General features: G+C 39.8%; 1 protein-coding gene across 1 annotated transcript in view; it reads left to right on the forward strand.

Annotated features, from left to right (window-relative positions):
* Positions 1-12,752, forward strand: part of GLUD1 (glutamate dehydrogenase 1) — a 50,231-nt gene extending 37,479 nt beyond the window's left edge. The window contains exons 7-13 of the mRNA XM_054035406.1: positions 2,740-2,877; positions 4,798-4,935; positions 5,078-5,158; positions 6,264-6,387; positions 8,905-8,996; positions 10,568-10,630; positions 11,316-12,752. Of these exons, the coding sequence (XP_053891381.1) occupies positions 2,740-2,877; positions 4,798-4,935; positions 5,078-5,158; positions 6,264-6,387; positions 8,905-8,996; positions 10,568-10,630; positions 11,316-11,435 (756 nt within the window). The 3' untranslated portion in view covers positions 11,436-12,752. The remainder of the gene's footprint in view (positions 1-2,739; positions 2,878-4,797; positions 4,936-5,077; positions 5,159-6,263; positions 6,388-8,904; positions 8,997-10,567; positions 10,631-11,315) is intronic.
* The last annotated feature ends 468 nt before the right edge of the window (positions 12,753-13,220 follow it).

Here is a 13,220-nt window from a genome sequence, read left to right on the forward strand (position 1 = left end):
AGACTACACTGAGAAATGGATTTCTAATACTACTTAACATGCGTAATTATATCCTTCAAGGGTTTTTTTAAATTTGTCCTGTTCACCAGGTTGGATAAATCCATAATTATTGAGCTATTAAATGCAGAATCTGGATGATGGGCCAGAATGCTTTATTTGGAACTGTTCTCATATCAATGTGGCTAGTGTTAGAAATGGCAGAGGACTGATTGCTACATTTTTAGTAATGAATCCACAACATCATCTAATCGCAACCTACTGTGCTGTGCCAGTTAACCAGTGACCTGAGACAAACCTCCTGTACCCTGTGTAGAAACACAATAGCACAGCAACGTCCCCAACCTTTGGAATTCACATATTGGCAGCGCCTAAATATAAGAGTCTAAAACTAAACAAGCAAATTGAAAACTTGGCAAAACAGTTGAAGACTAATCAAGAAAAAATGAGGACACAGCACTGAAGACAAACTCTGTACATAAATAGAACTTAATTCTTGTATCGAAGCTAGCTTCTGATGTAAAAGGGGAACTATGCAAAATAATTTGAAAGCAATAAATTGAGGAGTTTCATATTCACTCTTCCCTGGAGTTAATCTTATTCCCAGCTTTGCCAAAGACTTCCTGTGTGACCGTGGGCAAACCACTTAATCCATTTTTCCTTACCTGTAAAATATGGAATCTTGCATAACATCCCAGGAGGCTAAGGTTTAATTCACATTTGTAAAGTAATATGGTTAGAGGCTACTATTGAAGTGCAGAGTATAAGATCATGTAATTTAAAACGATAGTTTTTGTGGAAGACTGCTTTAGAGACAATAAAATGGATTATCAGAAGGACAGGGCTCCATTAAAGAGTCAACATGAGAAAACAATTTAGTTGTAATTTGTTAATAAATAAAATGATATTGAGCCACTCTTAGAGGCTTTAAATTTTGCAGGCATTCCATATCTGTAGTGACTAGAGGAACACAAGTGTCAAGCAAATTCGGGAATTGTCATTTAAAAGTCCCCGGAATCCTATATAACATTCAGTTACGTGCACATTCAGAAAATATGTGATTAAGGCAAATGTAGTTATGAAACATTACATTAAGTGACTAAATGAATAGCTTTAAAGCTGTTTATCCTCAAGAAAGAACTTACAAGTACACTAATGCAGTAAAAATTAATAATAACTTATGACAAATTTCAACTGAAGTTTTAGTCTTTGAAATTTTACAATCCCCAATATTACCACAAGCACTCTGCCTCAGATGTTCAGGAACTGGAAGCAAAAAAAGCATGGAATAGCAGAGTTTAGGAATAGGAGAGGGCTTCATCTTGGCCAGCACTTTCTCTCACAAAATAAATGCCTTCTTCATATCACTTAACTGGTAGCATCCTTGCAAGTGTATGCAGCCTGAATGAATCTCTGTGGAATCTTGCATGCTACTTTTTAGAAGAAAAATATTGGAATGATTCATAGATTCTAGGACTGGAAGGGACCTTGAGAGGTATCGAGTCCAGTCCCCTGCTCTCATGGCAGGACCAAATACTGTCTAGACCATCCCTGATAGACATTTATCTAACCTACTCTTAAATATCTCCAGAGATGGAGATTCCACAACCTCCCTAGGCAATTTGTTCCAGTGTTTAACCACCCTGACAGTTAGGAACTTTTTCCTAATGTCCAACCTAAACCTCCCTTGCTGCAGTTTAAGCCCATTGCTTCTTGCTCTATCCTTAGAGGCTAAGGTGAACAAGTTTTCTCCCTCCTCCTTATGACACCCTTTTAGATACCTGAGAACTGCTATCATGTCCCCTCTCAGTCTTCTCTTTTCCAAACTAAACAAACCCAATTCTTTCAGCCTTCCTTCATAGGTCATGTTCTCAAGACCTTTAATCATTCTTGTTGCTCTTCTCTGGACCCTCTCCAATTTCTCCACATCTTTCTTGAAATGCGGTGCCCAGAACTGGCCACAATACTCCAGCTGAGGCCTAACCAGTGCAGAGTAGAGCAGAAGAATGACTTCTCGTCTCTTGCTCGCAACACACCTGTTAATACATCCCAGAATCATGTTTGGCTTTTTTTGCAACAGCATCACACTGTTGACTCATATTTAGCTTGTGGTCCACTATAACCCCTAGATCCCTTTCTGCCGTACTCCTTCCTAGACAATCTCTTCCCATTCTGTATGCGTGAAACTGATTTTTCCTTCCTAAGTGAAGCACTTTGCATTTGTCTTCGTTAAACTTCATCCTGTTTACATAAGACCATTTCTCCAATTTGTCTAGATCATTTTGAATTATGACCCTGTCCTCCAAAGCAGTTGCAATCCCTCCTAGTTTGGTATCATCTGCAAACTTAATAAGTGTACTTTATATGCCAATATCTAAGTCGTTAATGAAGATATTGAACAGAGCCAGTCCCAAAACAGACCCCTGCGGAACCCCACTTGTTATGCCTTTCCAGCAGAGATGACCTCTCAAGGTCCCTTCTAGTCCTAGAATCTATGATGTGTAAGTGCTGTCACTGATCTTGCAAAGTACATTATAACATTAATATTCTCTCTAGAACATCAGGCCAATGTGGTTAACGTATACAAATATGTCCCCATCCCATATCACTCCATGCCAACATATGATACAAAAAGGTGAAAAGCAGATATATTCTTGTAAGGATTGAATGTTTTAAGACTTGTGGGCTCATTTCACATGATTTAACTACTCTTCCTTCTATTCTCCCCACTTTTATTTACAGGGATTCGGTAATGTGGGCTTGCATTCTATGAGATATCTTCATCGTTTTGGTGCTAAATGTGTTGGTGTTGGAGAGATTGATGGCAACATCTGGAATCCTGATGGGATTGACCCAAAAGAACTAGAAGATTACAAATTGGTATGAGACTTATGTATTGCTCCCTATGTAAACTCTGAAAATACTGGAGATGACTAGAGGCTGGTGTTAATCGTGCGGAATATTTGGAAGTTATGATCAGCAATTTATAATGTTCAGGATTGGCAACTGTGTTTTTTAGCATTCCATTTTCACTAGCTTGAATGCAGACCAAATAGACTAAACTAATTTGTTTCATGGCTTTAATAGCCTGAGTGGTGCTGGTCTGTTCGTTTCTCTACATTGCCCATCGCCACCCAGATAGGCACAGTTCGGACCTGAGTCTCTGCAAAAAGGCAAAGGATTGCATTCAAACAAACTAACTTACCATGGTTTAGATAATTCTTAATGTGGGGGGGTCACGATCTCAAATTCCCGCTCCCCCCATGTTTGCTAAATAGCAGCAGCGTTCCAGCTAGATTGCAAAAGGTGGGAAGGAAAGGGTCCTGGTTTGGAACAGGATGAGAACTGCTCGTTTAGACTTACTAGTGTAGTACTATGAGCGAGCTTGCATTGCTGCTGCCTCTGTGCCATCTGTTGTATGGACAGATAAAAGTTTCTTGAGCAATTTCTATGCTCAAGAAAAGAGATGAAGTTCATTTTGAGGAAATTGAATATGGTCTTGTAAATTGTGGCTTTAATTTGCTAGCTTCCAAATATATCGGGCTGGCTGGGGCCTCTTCCAACTCTAGGCCCGGCGCCATGGTAAACCTGGTACTGCTTATATCCAGTATCTCTTCACCTGGCCCCACAGACAGGGTGCTGTGAGGAAGGCAGCCACTGCCCCCTCTCTGCAGCTAGCTGCTCTGGCCCTGAGCCTGCTGCCCTCTCTTCTAGCATCACAGCAGGCGCTGGTGGGCAGAGGTGTAATTGCAGCACCTCCCTGACCAAATCTATTTTCTGTAGAGGGGAAAAAAAATATGCAGGGGACATGAATTCTGGGTGTGCACACTGGTGCAGAATTCCCCCCGGAGTACACTAGAGTCAAGAGATGTAGTGCTTAAGACAGAAAAGGCAATTTCATTTTAATATAAAATAGTAATTTGTGTACTGTAGCAGTAGTGATTATTTGTAGATGTTCTGATATACTTAAAATCTAGACTGATATTTTGAAAATGTATGTAAGGATCTTCCATGGATGCTGCATAGGATTCACCTCTGTTTTTAGAGTGTATTTTTGAGCTTAGGGTGAGCATACCCTTAATCTTCATTCTTATCCCACAGATCTACTGTAAACAGATTGTAGAATCTAATCAATATAAATGTATTTCAGGCATTTAAATTAATTGACACACTGGCTGATCTTGAATTAATTTTACTGTGAACTGCATTAAGTTTCAACTTTTTATCCAACAGTCTTAGTGGGATGATCCTTGGCTGCCCAGGTAAATAGGAATGGCAACCACATTTTATACTGACTTTTTGAACATGCTGTTCCTTATATCTGTTTTACTTACTGAGATGGATTAGTAGGTGTTTGAATTGACACCGTTTTTAATTCAAGATTGGGGAACAAGCAAGGAAGCAGACCCCTTTTTTTCTCTCTCTTCTAGTATGGTAAACTTGCATTCTGTTTCTCTAAAGTGCAAGTACTTTAGAGAAACAGAGTATTGAAAATACTGAGTATTTTACCTGTCTCAAATGGAGTAAAGTGCTTCTACAAACCTATTAGAATTGTACAGTCTCTGTTTAGAGATATTTAAGGTTTAATTGAAAATTTCATTGTATTTGGATTTTTTTATGGCACTTGCTATAGTTGTAGGAAGGGAAGGAGGGCATTTGTGTTAGCTTTAAACACCTAGTGCAGTAGACATGCTGTGCAAGGTGTTGTACAGACACATGCAAAGACGCATAAGTGAAGATTGTTGTGCAATAGTGATACTGAAAATAACCGATAGTCACGCTTCTCTTCCCGTCAAACAGCAACATGGGACGATTGTCGGCTTCCCCAAAGCACAACCGTATGATGGCAACATCTTGGAATTAGACTGTGACATTCTCATCCCTGCTGCCAGTGAGAAACAGTTGACTAAATCCAATGCTCACAAGATCAAAGCGAAAGTAAGAAGAAGAGTTAAACTAAATATTAAAACAGGAAACAGTATGGCAAATGCCTTTCTCCATATTTACTCCAGTTATTGGTGTGAATATAAATATATGCCTCTGTGTGTCAGTAATTATTGTGTCATGGTTATTTCCCTAGATTATTGCTGAGGGTGCCAATGGACCTACAACCCCTGAGGCTGATAAAATCTTTTTGGAGCGGAATATCATGGTCATTCCTGTAAGATTATTTTGCCAACACTAATGGAAAGTAGACTGTCTGCAAATGCATTCTTTCTCCTGATCACAGGATCAACCTTAGCATTAATATTCTTTAAGAATAACTTAAGTGTTCTGAATAATTTTCCTATGAAAGCCATTCCTACAATGCCCTCCTTTCTGTGCCTCTCACCTTAAAAATGGGTGTTCTAACTTCACTCAAGACTTGTGAGGTAATTATCCTCAAATCCCAGATCTCTCATTACAACCATCTTCGCTTACTTAAATTCATCTATTGCATGGCGGTGACATTTTCAAAAGAAAAACAATTTACAATTATTCCTATCAAATAATGACACAAATCCCTAAAACCTTGGTTTTCCTTTCTGGGAATTGGCGCTTCGTTAACTGCCCAGTCCAGTGAGCGGAGTAGGGAGGGAGAGTCTAAATGCAGTGGCCAAATTTTTCATACTTGAATGTCTACCTTTTATTGAAGTCAGTGGAAGGGTTTTTGAAAATCAGAGCTGCCTCTCTGGGTACCTAAAGTTAGGCAGCCAAGTATGGAAAATTTTGGCCATTGTCCTCTGTGCTCTAGAAATAAACCTGAGCATGGGTGCTTTGGTAGAGCTTTGTGCTACAGATGAATCTGGAATGTATAGCCATAACTGAAGGTTGCATGCTGTACTGATTACTTGAAAGAAACCTTATCTAGGATAGTGAGATCCTTTTTGGGGAAGGGAAATGCTATCTCTAAAGAAAGTGATGTTGCTGCCAAGTGATTTATTTTAAATCTTGCTCATTTGGCTAGTCTGATGCATGCTTTTATTTTCTTGCCAAAAACTTACAGGTGGTGAGGGGGGGAAAATAACAGTTAATCATGCATAGTTGAATTTGAGGCTTTTTAAATTCATACATTTTTAAATTAATAAAACTTGTAATCCTGATAACTTCAGTGCTCTCCTTAGGGGAATTAATGACTGAATTATTCTCTGTGCTGCCTGTTACGTTTAAACAGGATTTCCATGTTTTTGCATTTTAATTTGCCTTCTAAAAATACAAGAGTAAACCTATGTCTTATCATAGGTTTATTGTTCAGAAAGCTTTCTATTAATGTTGTTTCTGTGCAGGATCTCTATTTAAATGCTGGTGGTGTAACTGTGTCTTACTTTGAGTGGCTGAAAAACCTGAACCACGTCAGCTATGGCCGCTTGACATTTAAATACGAAAGGGATTCGAACTACCACTTGCTGAGTAAGCATTACTTCTACTTTTATTAACTCTTCAACAGATAAACTGAACTAGAAAGGAACTCAAACCAAGGTTACATTTAATATCTTCCTATGCCAAACATGGAAGAAATCAAATACAAAGATGTTCTAAATTTAACTTCTCTTTAAATCTGCTCCTAGTGTATGCTGGACAGTGAGAGAGCTTACAAATGCACCTAGTGTGACTAGTAACTGATGATTTGGGTAATACTTGGGAAAACATTGTAGAAAACTAACAGTGTCTTCATGAAGTGATGCTTAGCTTTTGGTATTGTCCAAATGCCTTACAAATACTAATTCAAATCCCTTATCAAAGAAAATATTCACTTCTCTTCAGTGTAAAAACAAAATCCAAAAACCTTCAATGGTGTATTTGGCTAATCAACAAGTTACAGCTTGGACTACACCAGGGGGGACTGGGTGGATCCCCGCGCGCTTGGCCGGCGCATGGGGCTCTCCACCCTTGCGACCCCTCTGCGTGTACTCCAGGAGGTGGGCGCTGCTTTGTCGCCCCCTGCTCTCAGCTTCCTGTGGCGGGCCCTGCGAGAGGGCGCTCCCCGGGCCCTCCGGACCTTTTTATCGGGCCCCTGTTCCGCGAGCCCCCCCGGCTCCCCCGCTCCAATAATCCAAGCCGGCTGCACGCTCTGCAGCCGGTCCGGTTTCGAACCGCGCCCAGGGACCACCTGTACACGCTCGTGCTCCACACATTGCATCTCCTCACCCTCGCGTCCTGTCCCGACACCAAATGGCGAGACTATCTAATACCTGTGGAGGGTGAGGAGCCCCGGTGGGCCAGCGTTTATTCCACCTTAGTCCCAAGGCCCGCCGGGGACATTGGTTGGCGGCTCCTTCACGGAGCCGTGAGCACAGGCGTGTACCTAGCGCGGTTCACCCCTATTCCCAAGGCCTGCCCATTCTGCGGCGTGAGGGAGACCCTGGCGCACGCTTACCTCAAGTGCGCCAGGTTGCAGCCCCTGTTCCCGCTCCTCCAGAACCTCTTGTTGAGGTTCTGGCTGCACTTTTCCCCACACCTGTTCATTTATGCACACCCTATCCATGGCCACACCAAGTTGCGAGACCTCCTCGTCAACCTCTTCCTGGCTATGGCCAAACTCACATCTATAATACCAGGGAGAGGATGTTGGACGAGGGGGTGCTCTGCGACAGTGGGGCCTACTTCCGTACCTCCCTAGTCTCACGTCTCCGGGCAGAGTTCCACTGGGCAGCGTCCGCTGGCTCCCTTGCCACCTTTGAGGAGCAGTGGGCACTGTCCGGGGTTCTCTGCTCGGTGTCCCCATCCGGTTCCCTGATTTTGAACCTTTAACCGTCACCTCACTCCCTGTTTTTTCATTAGTTGTCCCAAGCAATTATTTGGTTCCTGGGTCCAGTGGTCCCTCCCACTAGGCTGGGGGAGGGGCCTTTAGAAGTGGGCGGGTGAGCCCGCCCACCTCCCGGTTAACCAATAAAAAAAACAAGTTACAGCTTTGAAGATCACTGCATTACGACACTGAGCAGTTATACAGCAAAGTAGGATTTCTGTGAAGTGCAATAATATAATTGATACGGCTATTCTTGAAACTTGGCTTGTGGCCCCCTTGGCTCCTGACTTGGAGGCCATTGTTTGGGCTTTCCATTTCCTGAGGAGAATGCTGATCTTATGAAAAAAATAAGCTTCATGGAGTAAAAGAACTGTAAGACTTGTCACCAGGCTTAGATAACACTTCATCATAAAACTAAATACCAGTGACAAATGCCTTAGTTTTTCAGAACTTAATGGAGTTGACAAAATTTAGATAAGGAATCTTTTTTAAACATATTCTCTTCACATAGGGTAACCTATCTGCTCTGGCATTGCTCAAGTAGTAGAGGGTCCTTCTTAGCATTTAGAACGGTGCCTTAAAATTGCATTTATCTGAAACATGTTATGCAGAGTTGGTTAGGAATCGCTACCAATATAAATGCAAAAACTTGCGTAAGAGACAGTGTCCTGTGTGCAGACATTTTAAATTCCTTTGGAACTTAGAAAGCTTTTAAAACGTTTTAAGCTTTATTGTTAGTAAGTGCTGTCCTTCTTAAATTTGAGCTACAAAGGGGAAATGTTTGTTCACTTTACTCTCTGAAACTCAGTGCCTGAAGTTTCTACTTTAGTCTATACTCTTCAGGGCGGTCATTTATAGAGGACTGTGATGGTGACATATCAGCTGGTTGAGTTTAGGCTGCAGCTCTACCACCACCATCTCTACTTCACCATCCCAGTCTTCCAAATTGTCTTGCAGCAAAGAGCGTATTTGGGACCTTGAGGTTTCTAATTTGAGGCCTTTGTATATCAAAGCAGTCGGACTCAGACTTTGTTTCAATTCTTTAAAAGGTTACCTAGCACAGCTCAGTTTATACTACTGGTTGAAGTAATGAGTGCTGAAACTCTTAAAATAACTTTTCAGTGAAAGTATTTTTTATTGCTGCTGAAATTTAACTTGCCTTGTTTTCCTTCCCCTTCCAGTGTCTGTCCAAGAGAGCTTGGAAAGAAAGTTTGGGAAACATGGTGGAACTATTCCAGTTGTGCCTACAGCAGAATTCCAGGACAGAATATCAGTAAGTAGCTGCTGTGATGCTTTTAATCTTTGTTACTCCAGTTGCATTCTAGTAGTATAATTGTAAATAAAATCCATTATTTTGCTGTTGGACATATGTTTTTGCCATAAGGCATTAGTGTGTGGTTAGTTACATGACCAAACAGAGTGCTCTGAAATGCCCAGTAGTATGGCAAGCAGGCTAGCTATGTCCAATTGGTATCTTGCACCTGACTCCACAGAACATTTCTAACTCTAAAGTTCTTCTAAAGCTGAAATTTAGTATGTACATACAAGTCATTTGGTCTTGCATTGTTAATCAGATGGTTGCTTTGTAATACTAGTCCCTGTTTATAGTGCAATAACCTTTCTCCTTTTGCAGAGGTACAAAATCTAAGCCTCTTCTACGGTGACACTATATAAATAGATTGATTTACTGAACATGTTTCTGATGTGCCTACCTCTTATACTTCAGTGATACGTTACAAAAATGTTACTCAGAATTGTTGCTGTTTATATGAAGTGATCACCAACTCCAGTATTCTGAATAACACTCTCCCTTTCTTATACATACATAACTATATGAAAATGTAATTAAAGGATTTTTGAGGGGGGCAATGGACAAATAATGTGTTACTGTTTTTTGTATCATTTTGAAAGGAAGAGGAATTGCAAATAGGTACTTCAGAGGCAGAGAGTTTCTCAATAATGAGCTAAATACTCATGAAAGGTCACATGTTAGACTGAGTCAGAAGCCTAGTATACTGATTTCGTAGCGTTTAAGGCCAGAAGGGACCATTGTGATGATGTGTTTTTGACCACCTTCACAACACAGATCATAGATCTTCAGACAATAACTGTTGTGTCAATATCCTATATGCTGTATCTCAAACAGAAATTCTCTTAGAATGATATCCAGTCCTAATTTACCAGTCTTGTGGCTGCCCTAGGAATAGGATATTAAAAATTGAGGTTTGTGTTAGTCATCCCACTTCAGGATTTTTTAAGTATTCCTGTATTCGCCATAAGAAATGTACTGAGAAACAGGGACCAAATAGCTTGCTCGTACTTGCATAAGTACTGACCAACTCATTCAGTGATGCATGTCACTTTGGAATCTATACCACTGTAATGGAGCAACATTTTATCCTAGAAGTCTTTTGTAAAAAAGAATCTTCCTTATTCCAGAATATATCTTCATTGACTTTATAAATGTAAAAGTAATAAATTGTAGTTCTCTGAGAAACACTAAAGTCAGAGTGCCACTACTGGGCATTTTATTCACTGCGGGCTTGATATCTAGAGTCTATCTTCTCTTTTTATTGAACCTCTAAACATTTCACATACCATATTCTAGTAGTCTAGGGCTTACTGTCTGTAAGATCACCCGCTGAATTAGCAATGTTCACATATTGGTCTCCTTTTACCAGGTATTAAAAAAAAATATTAAAAATTAGAAGAAATCTACAGTGAAAGCAGGCTGACTTAATTATCGGAACCCAGCATGTTAGTCTGATGTACTAAGAGAAAATCAATAATCCTGCATATTCATTCATGTCATATTGAACCCGGATTGCATTCATTCCCTTTCAGGGTGCATCTGAAAAAGACATTGTCCACTCTGGATTGGCCTACACCATGGAGCGTTCCGCCAGAGTAAGTATTGCATTAACATGTAGAGTGTAACAAGGGAACGTAAACATAACTGTCACAAAAGCAAACTAAATCAGCATGTAATGGTATCAGTGAACGACACTATTTCCTTGCACTTAAAGAAGACCGCTATTGACAATAATGGTAGTCACTGCACATATGACACTCCTTTTGAATAGATGTTTGTGTGGATACCTTTTAATTGGATGTTGTAGGCCATCCAGAAACTGAAAACAAAGTTAAAGTCAACTTGTGTGGATTTAGCAAGCATATTTTTTGGTAAAAAGTTTAGCCATTGGAGAGCCCCATCATTTATCTTTTTATGTTCTAGAAATCTGTTGGGGCAGAAATATTTTCAAAGCTATTCTTAATATTACCACATATATGTAGACCAGACTGTCCCTCCAATGGAAAATACTGCAGAAGGGGGCATGAAGTCTACTGGATACTCCATGGCTTTTGTGAAGATTTTACATACATGGAGGGGATAGAGTCTTGGATGGTGAGAAGTGGCACCTTGGAAATCTAGGAAAGACTAAAACCTCGTGGATGCTGAGCTGTAATCTGAATACTAGGATCTCTCTGTACTGAGCCTTAGCCTCTCTCTGAAATTCCTTGAAAATAGTGTACATGGAAAGGCTTTTCAAGCAATCATAAATAACTTCTGCTTTCTTTCATTTCACTTCAGCAAATCATGCGCACTGCCATGAAGTACAACCTGGGTCTGGACCTGAGAACAGCTGCCTACGTCAATGCAATTGAGAAAGTCTTCAAGGTGTACAATGAGGCTGGTTTGACTTTTACATAAACGGGTCATTACCTATCCTCATTGATACCCTTACTCTTCCTGCCATTGTGTACCCTCTTTTTGAGAAGCTTATCACAAGTTTACATGTAACCACAAAAATTCCTCTTTCTTCTGACATTATAGTGGGTACTATTTTGAATTAGTTGCAGTCTAAACAAATTTTTTTTTTTTTTTTTTTTTATAATAAAGAAAAATCCATGGATTAGGTATTGAATACAAGTATGTATCTAAAGATAACCAGTTCATCTGCACTTGTGGGGGCCATTCTGGATATTTCACCTTTAAAATAAAAAGGTACACTTCCTGAATGGATCAGCAGTCATGTTACATGGGCAACCTATCAAATTTCAGCTAACATACTGTACTAGATGAGCAGTTAGCTCATCCTATTACTTCATGCACTTTTGTTTAATGATGTAATTTTGGCTTTGGCACTTTCAGTAAGGCCTTGTATGATCAATGCTGTGGCATTGTCAAAGGCAGAATGGGCCTCCTGCAGGGAGTAACTTTGATAGGACTCTCTAACTTCTACTTGTTGCAGAACGCCAGGCCTGAGTTTTTTTTAGGCAATGTTTTTCTCTTTTTATAAACTGTGCTTCTCCTATAGGACTGCCTTTAATCACTAATTGAACCTGAACTTGACTCAAGCATTATGAGATACATTAGAGGTGACAGGAGCTAGAATTTTTATAAGCTGAAACAGTATCATTGTGTACAGATATCTAGCAAACATATATCTGGTTATGTTTTAATCAAGTCACTCTACATAACCACTCAATTATAGTTTTTTTTAAAAAGATTATCTGAATTTGAGATGTATAATCATATATCTATGTAGTCCAGTGAACTCTAACTTTTTTTAACATTAATTCTTTTCAGTGATCTTATTTCCAGAGGCTTTTTTCTGAACATTTAGTTGCCTCAATGAACAATTAGAAGTGGAGTCTAACCCTGAAACCGTTAGTACAAAGGAGCTAGACTGCTGCTGTAGACCTTATGCAATGTCTTAACACACATTGACTTTCAATTTTTTTTTCTTTATTGGGAAAGCTTGCATATTCTGAACATACTCAATTGTAACAAAATGGACCTTGATATAGTATTAGATCAAACATAGCTTTTTGAGTTTTTATCAAGGCCTTTGTCCAGTGGAGTCCCATTGAAGTGCCAGATGTTATTTATGTAATGAAGAATTTTTTTAAAAAAAAACAAACCTAATCCCTCTGAGGAACTCATGCTTTTTCTAACTACTTTGTAACTGCAAGACATAACAGGGTGAGAAAAGCGGTTATTAAAAAGTTGACCTTTCCAAATCTACTATACTGGTGTATTACTGTTTTCCACAATCACTTTACATGGTAATAGCTTTGTTGTGTAGCAGTTGCTAAACAGTGAAATCTCTGAAATGTCGCACAGAATTTCACATTTATTCAACTCATCACTAGCGGTAAGACCCTAATCCTTCTGATTCCCAGGACAAATAAAAAGATTTTTATACCTTCCCTCCCCTCCCAAACAAAATTACTTATTTACCCAACACAACTTCTGAAATTGGTGATCATCTCAGCCTTTTGCTTTCCATGTCTTTAAGTTCTGAGAAGAAATTAGTCGCCTTCTTCATAGAAGTATTATGAAGCAATAAACTACAACATGGTGAGGCACTTAGTGTCTTACCCCTTCGTGTGTGGTGAAGCCAAAGGCCAGAATAGAGTTATTTCAGCTGTCCAAGAAGTGCAGTAGTAGTTAAGTAATGCACATGCCAGCATAGCTTATTGATACTGGATT

Source organism: Malaclemys terrapin, chromosome 7, assembly GCF_027887155.1.
Source record: "Malaclemys terrapin pileata isolate rMalTer1 chromosome 7, rMalTer1.hap1, whole genome shotgun sequence".
NCBI lineage: Eukaryota > Metazoa > Chordata > Testudines > Emydidae > Malaclemys > Malaclemys terrapin.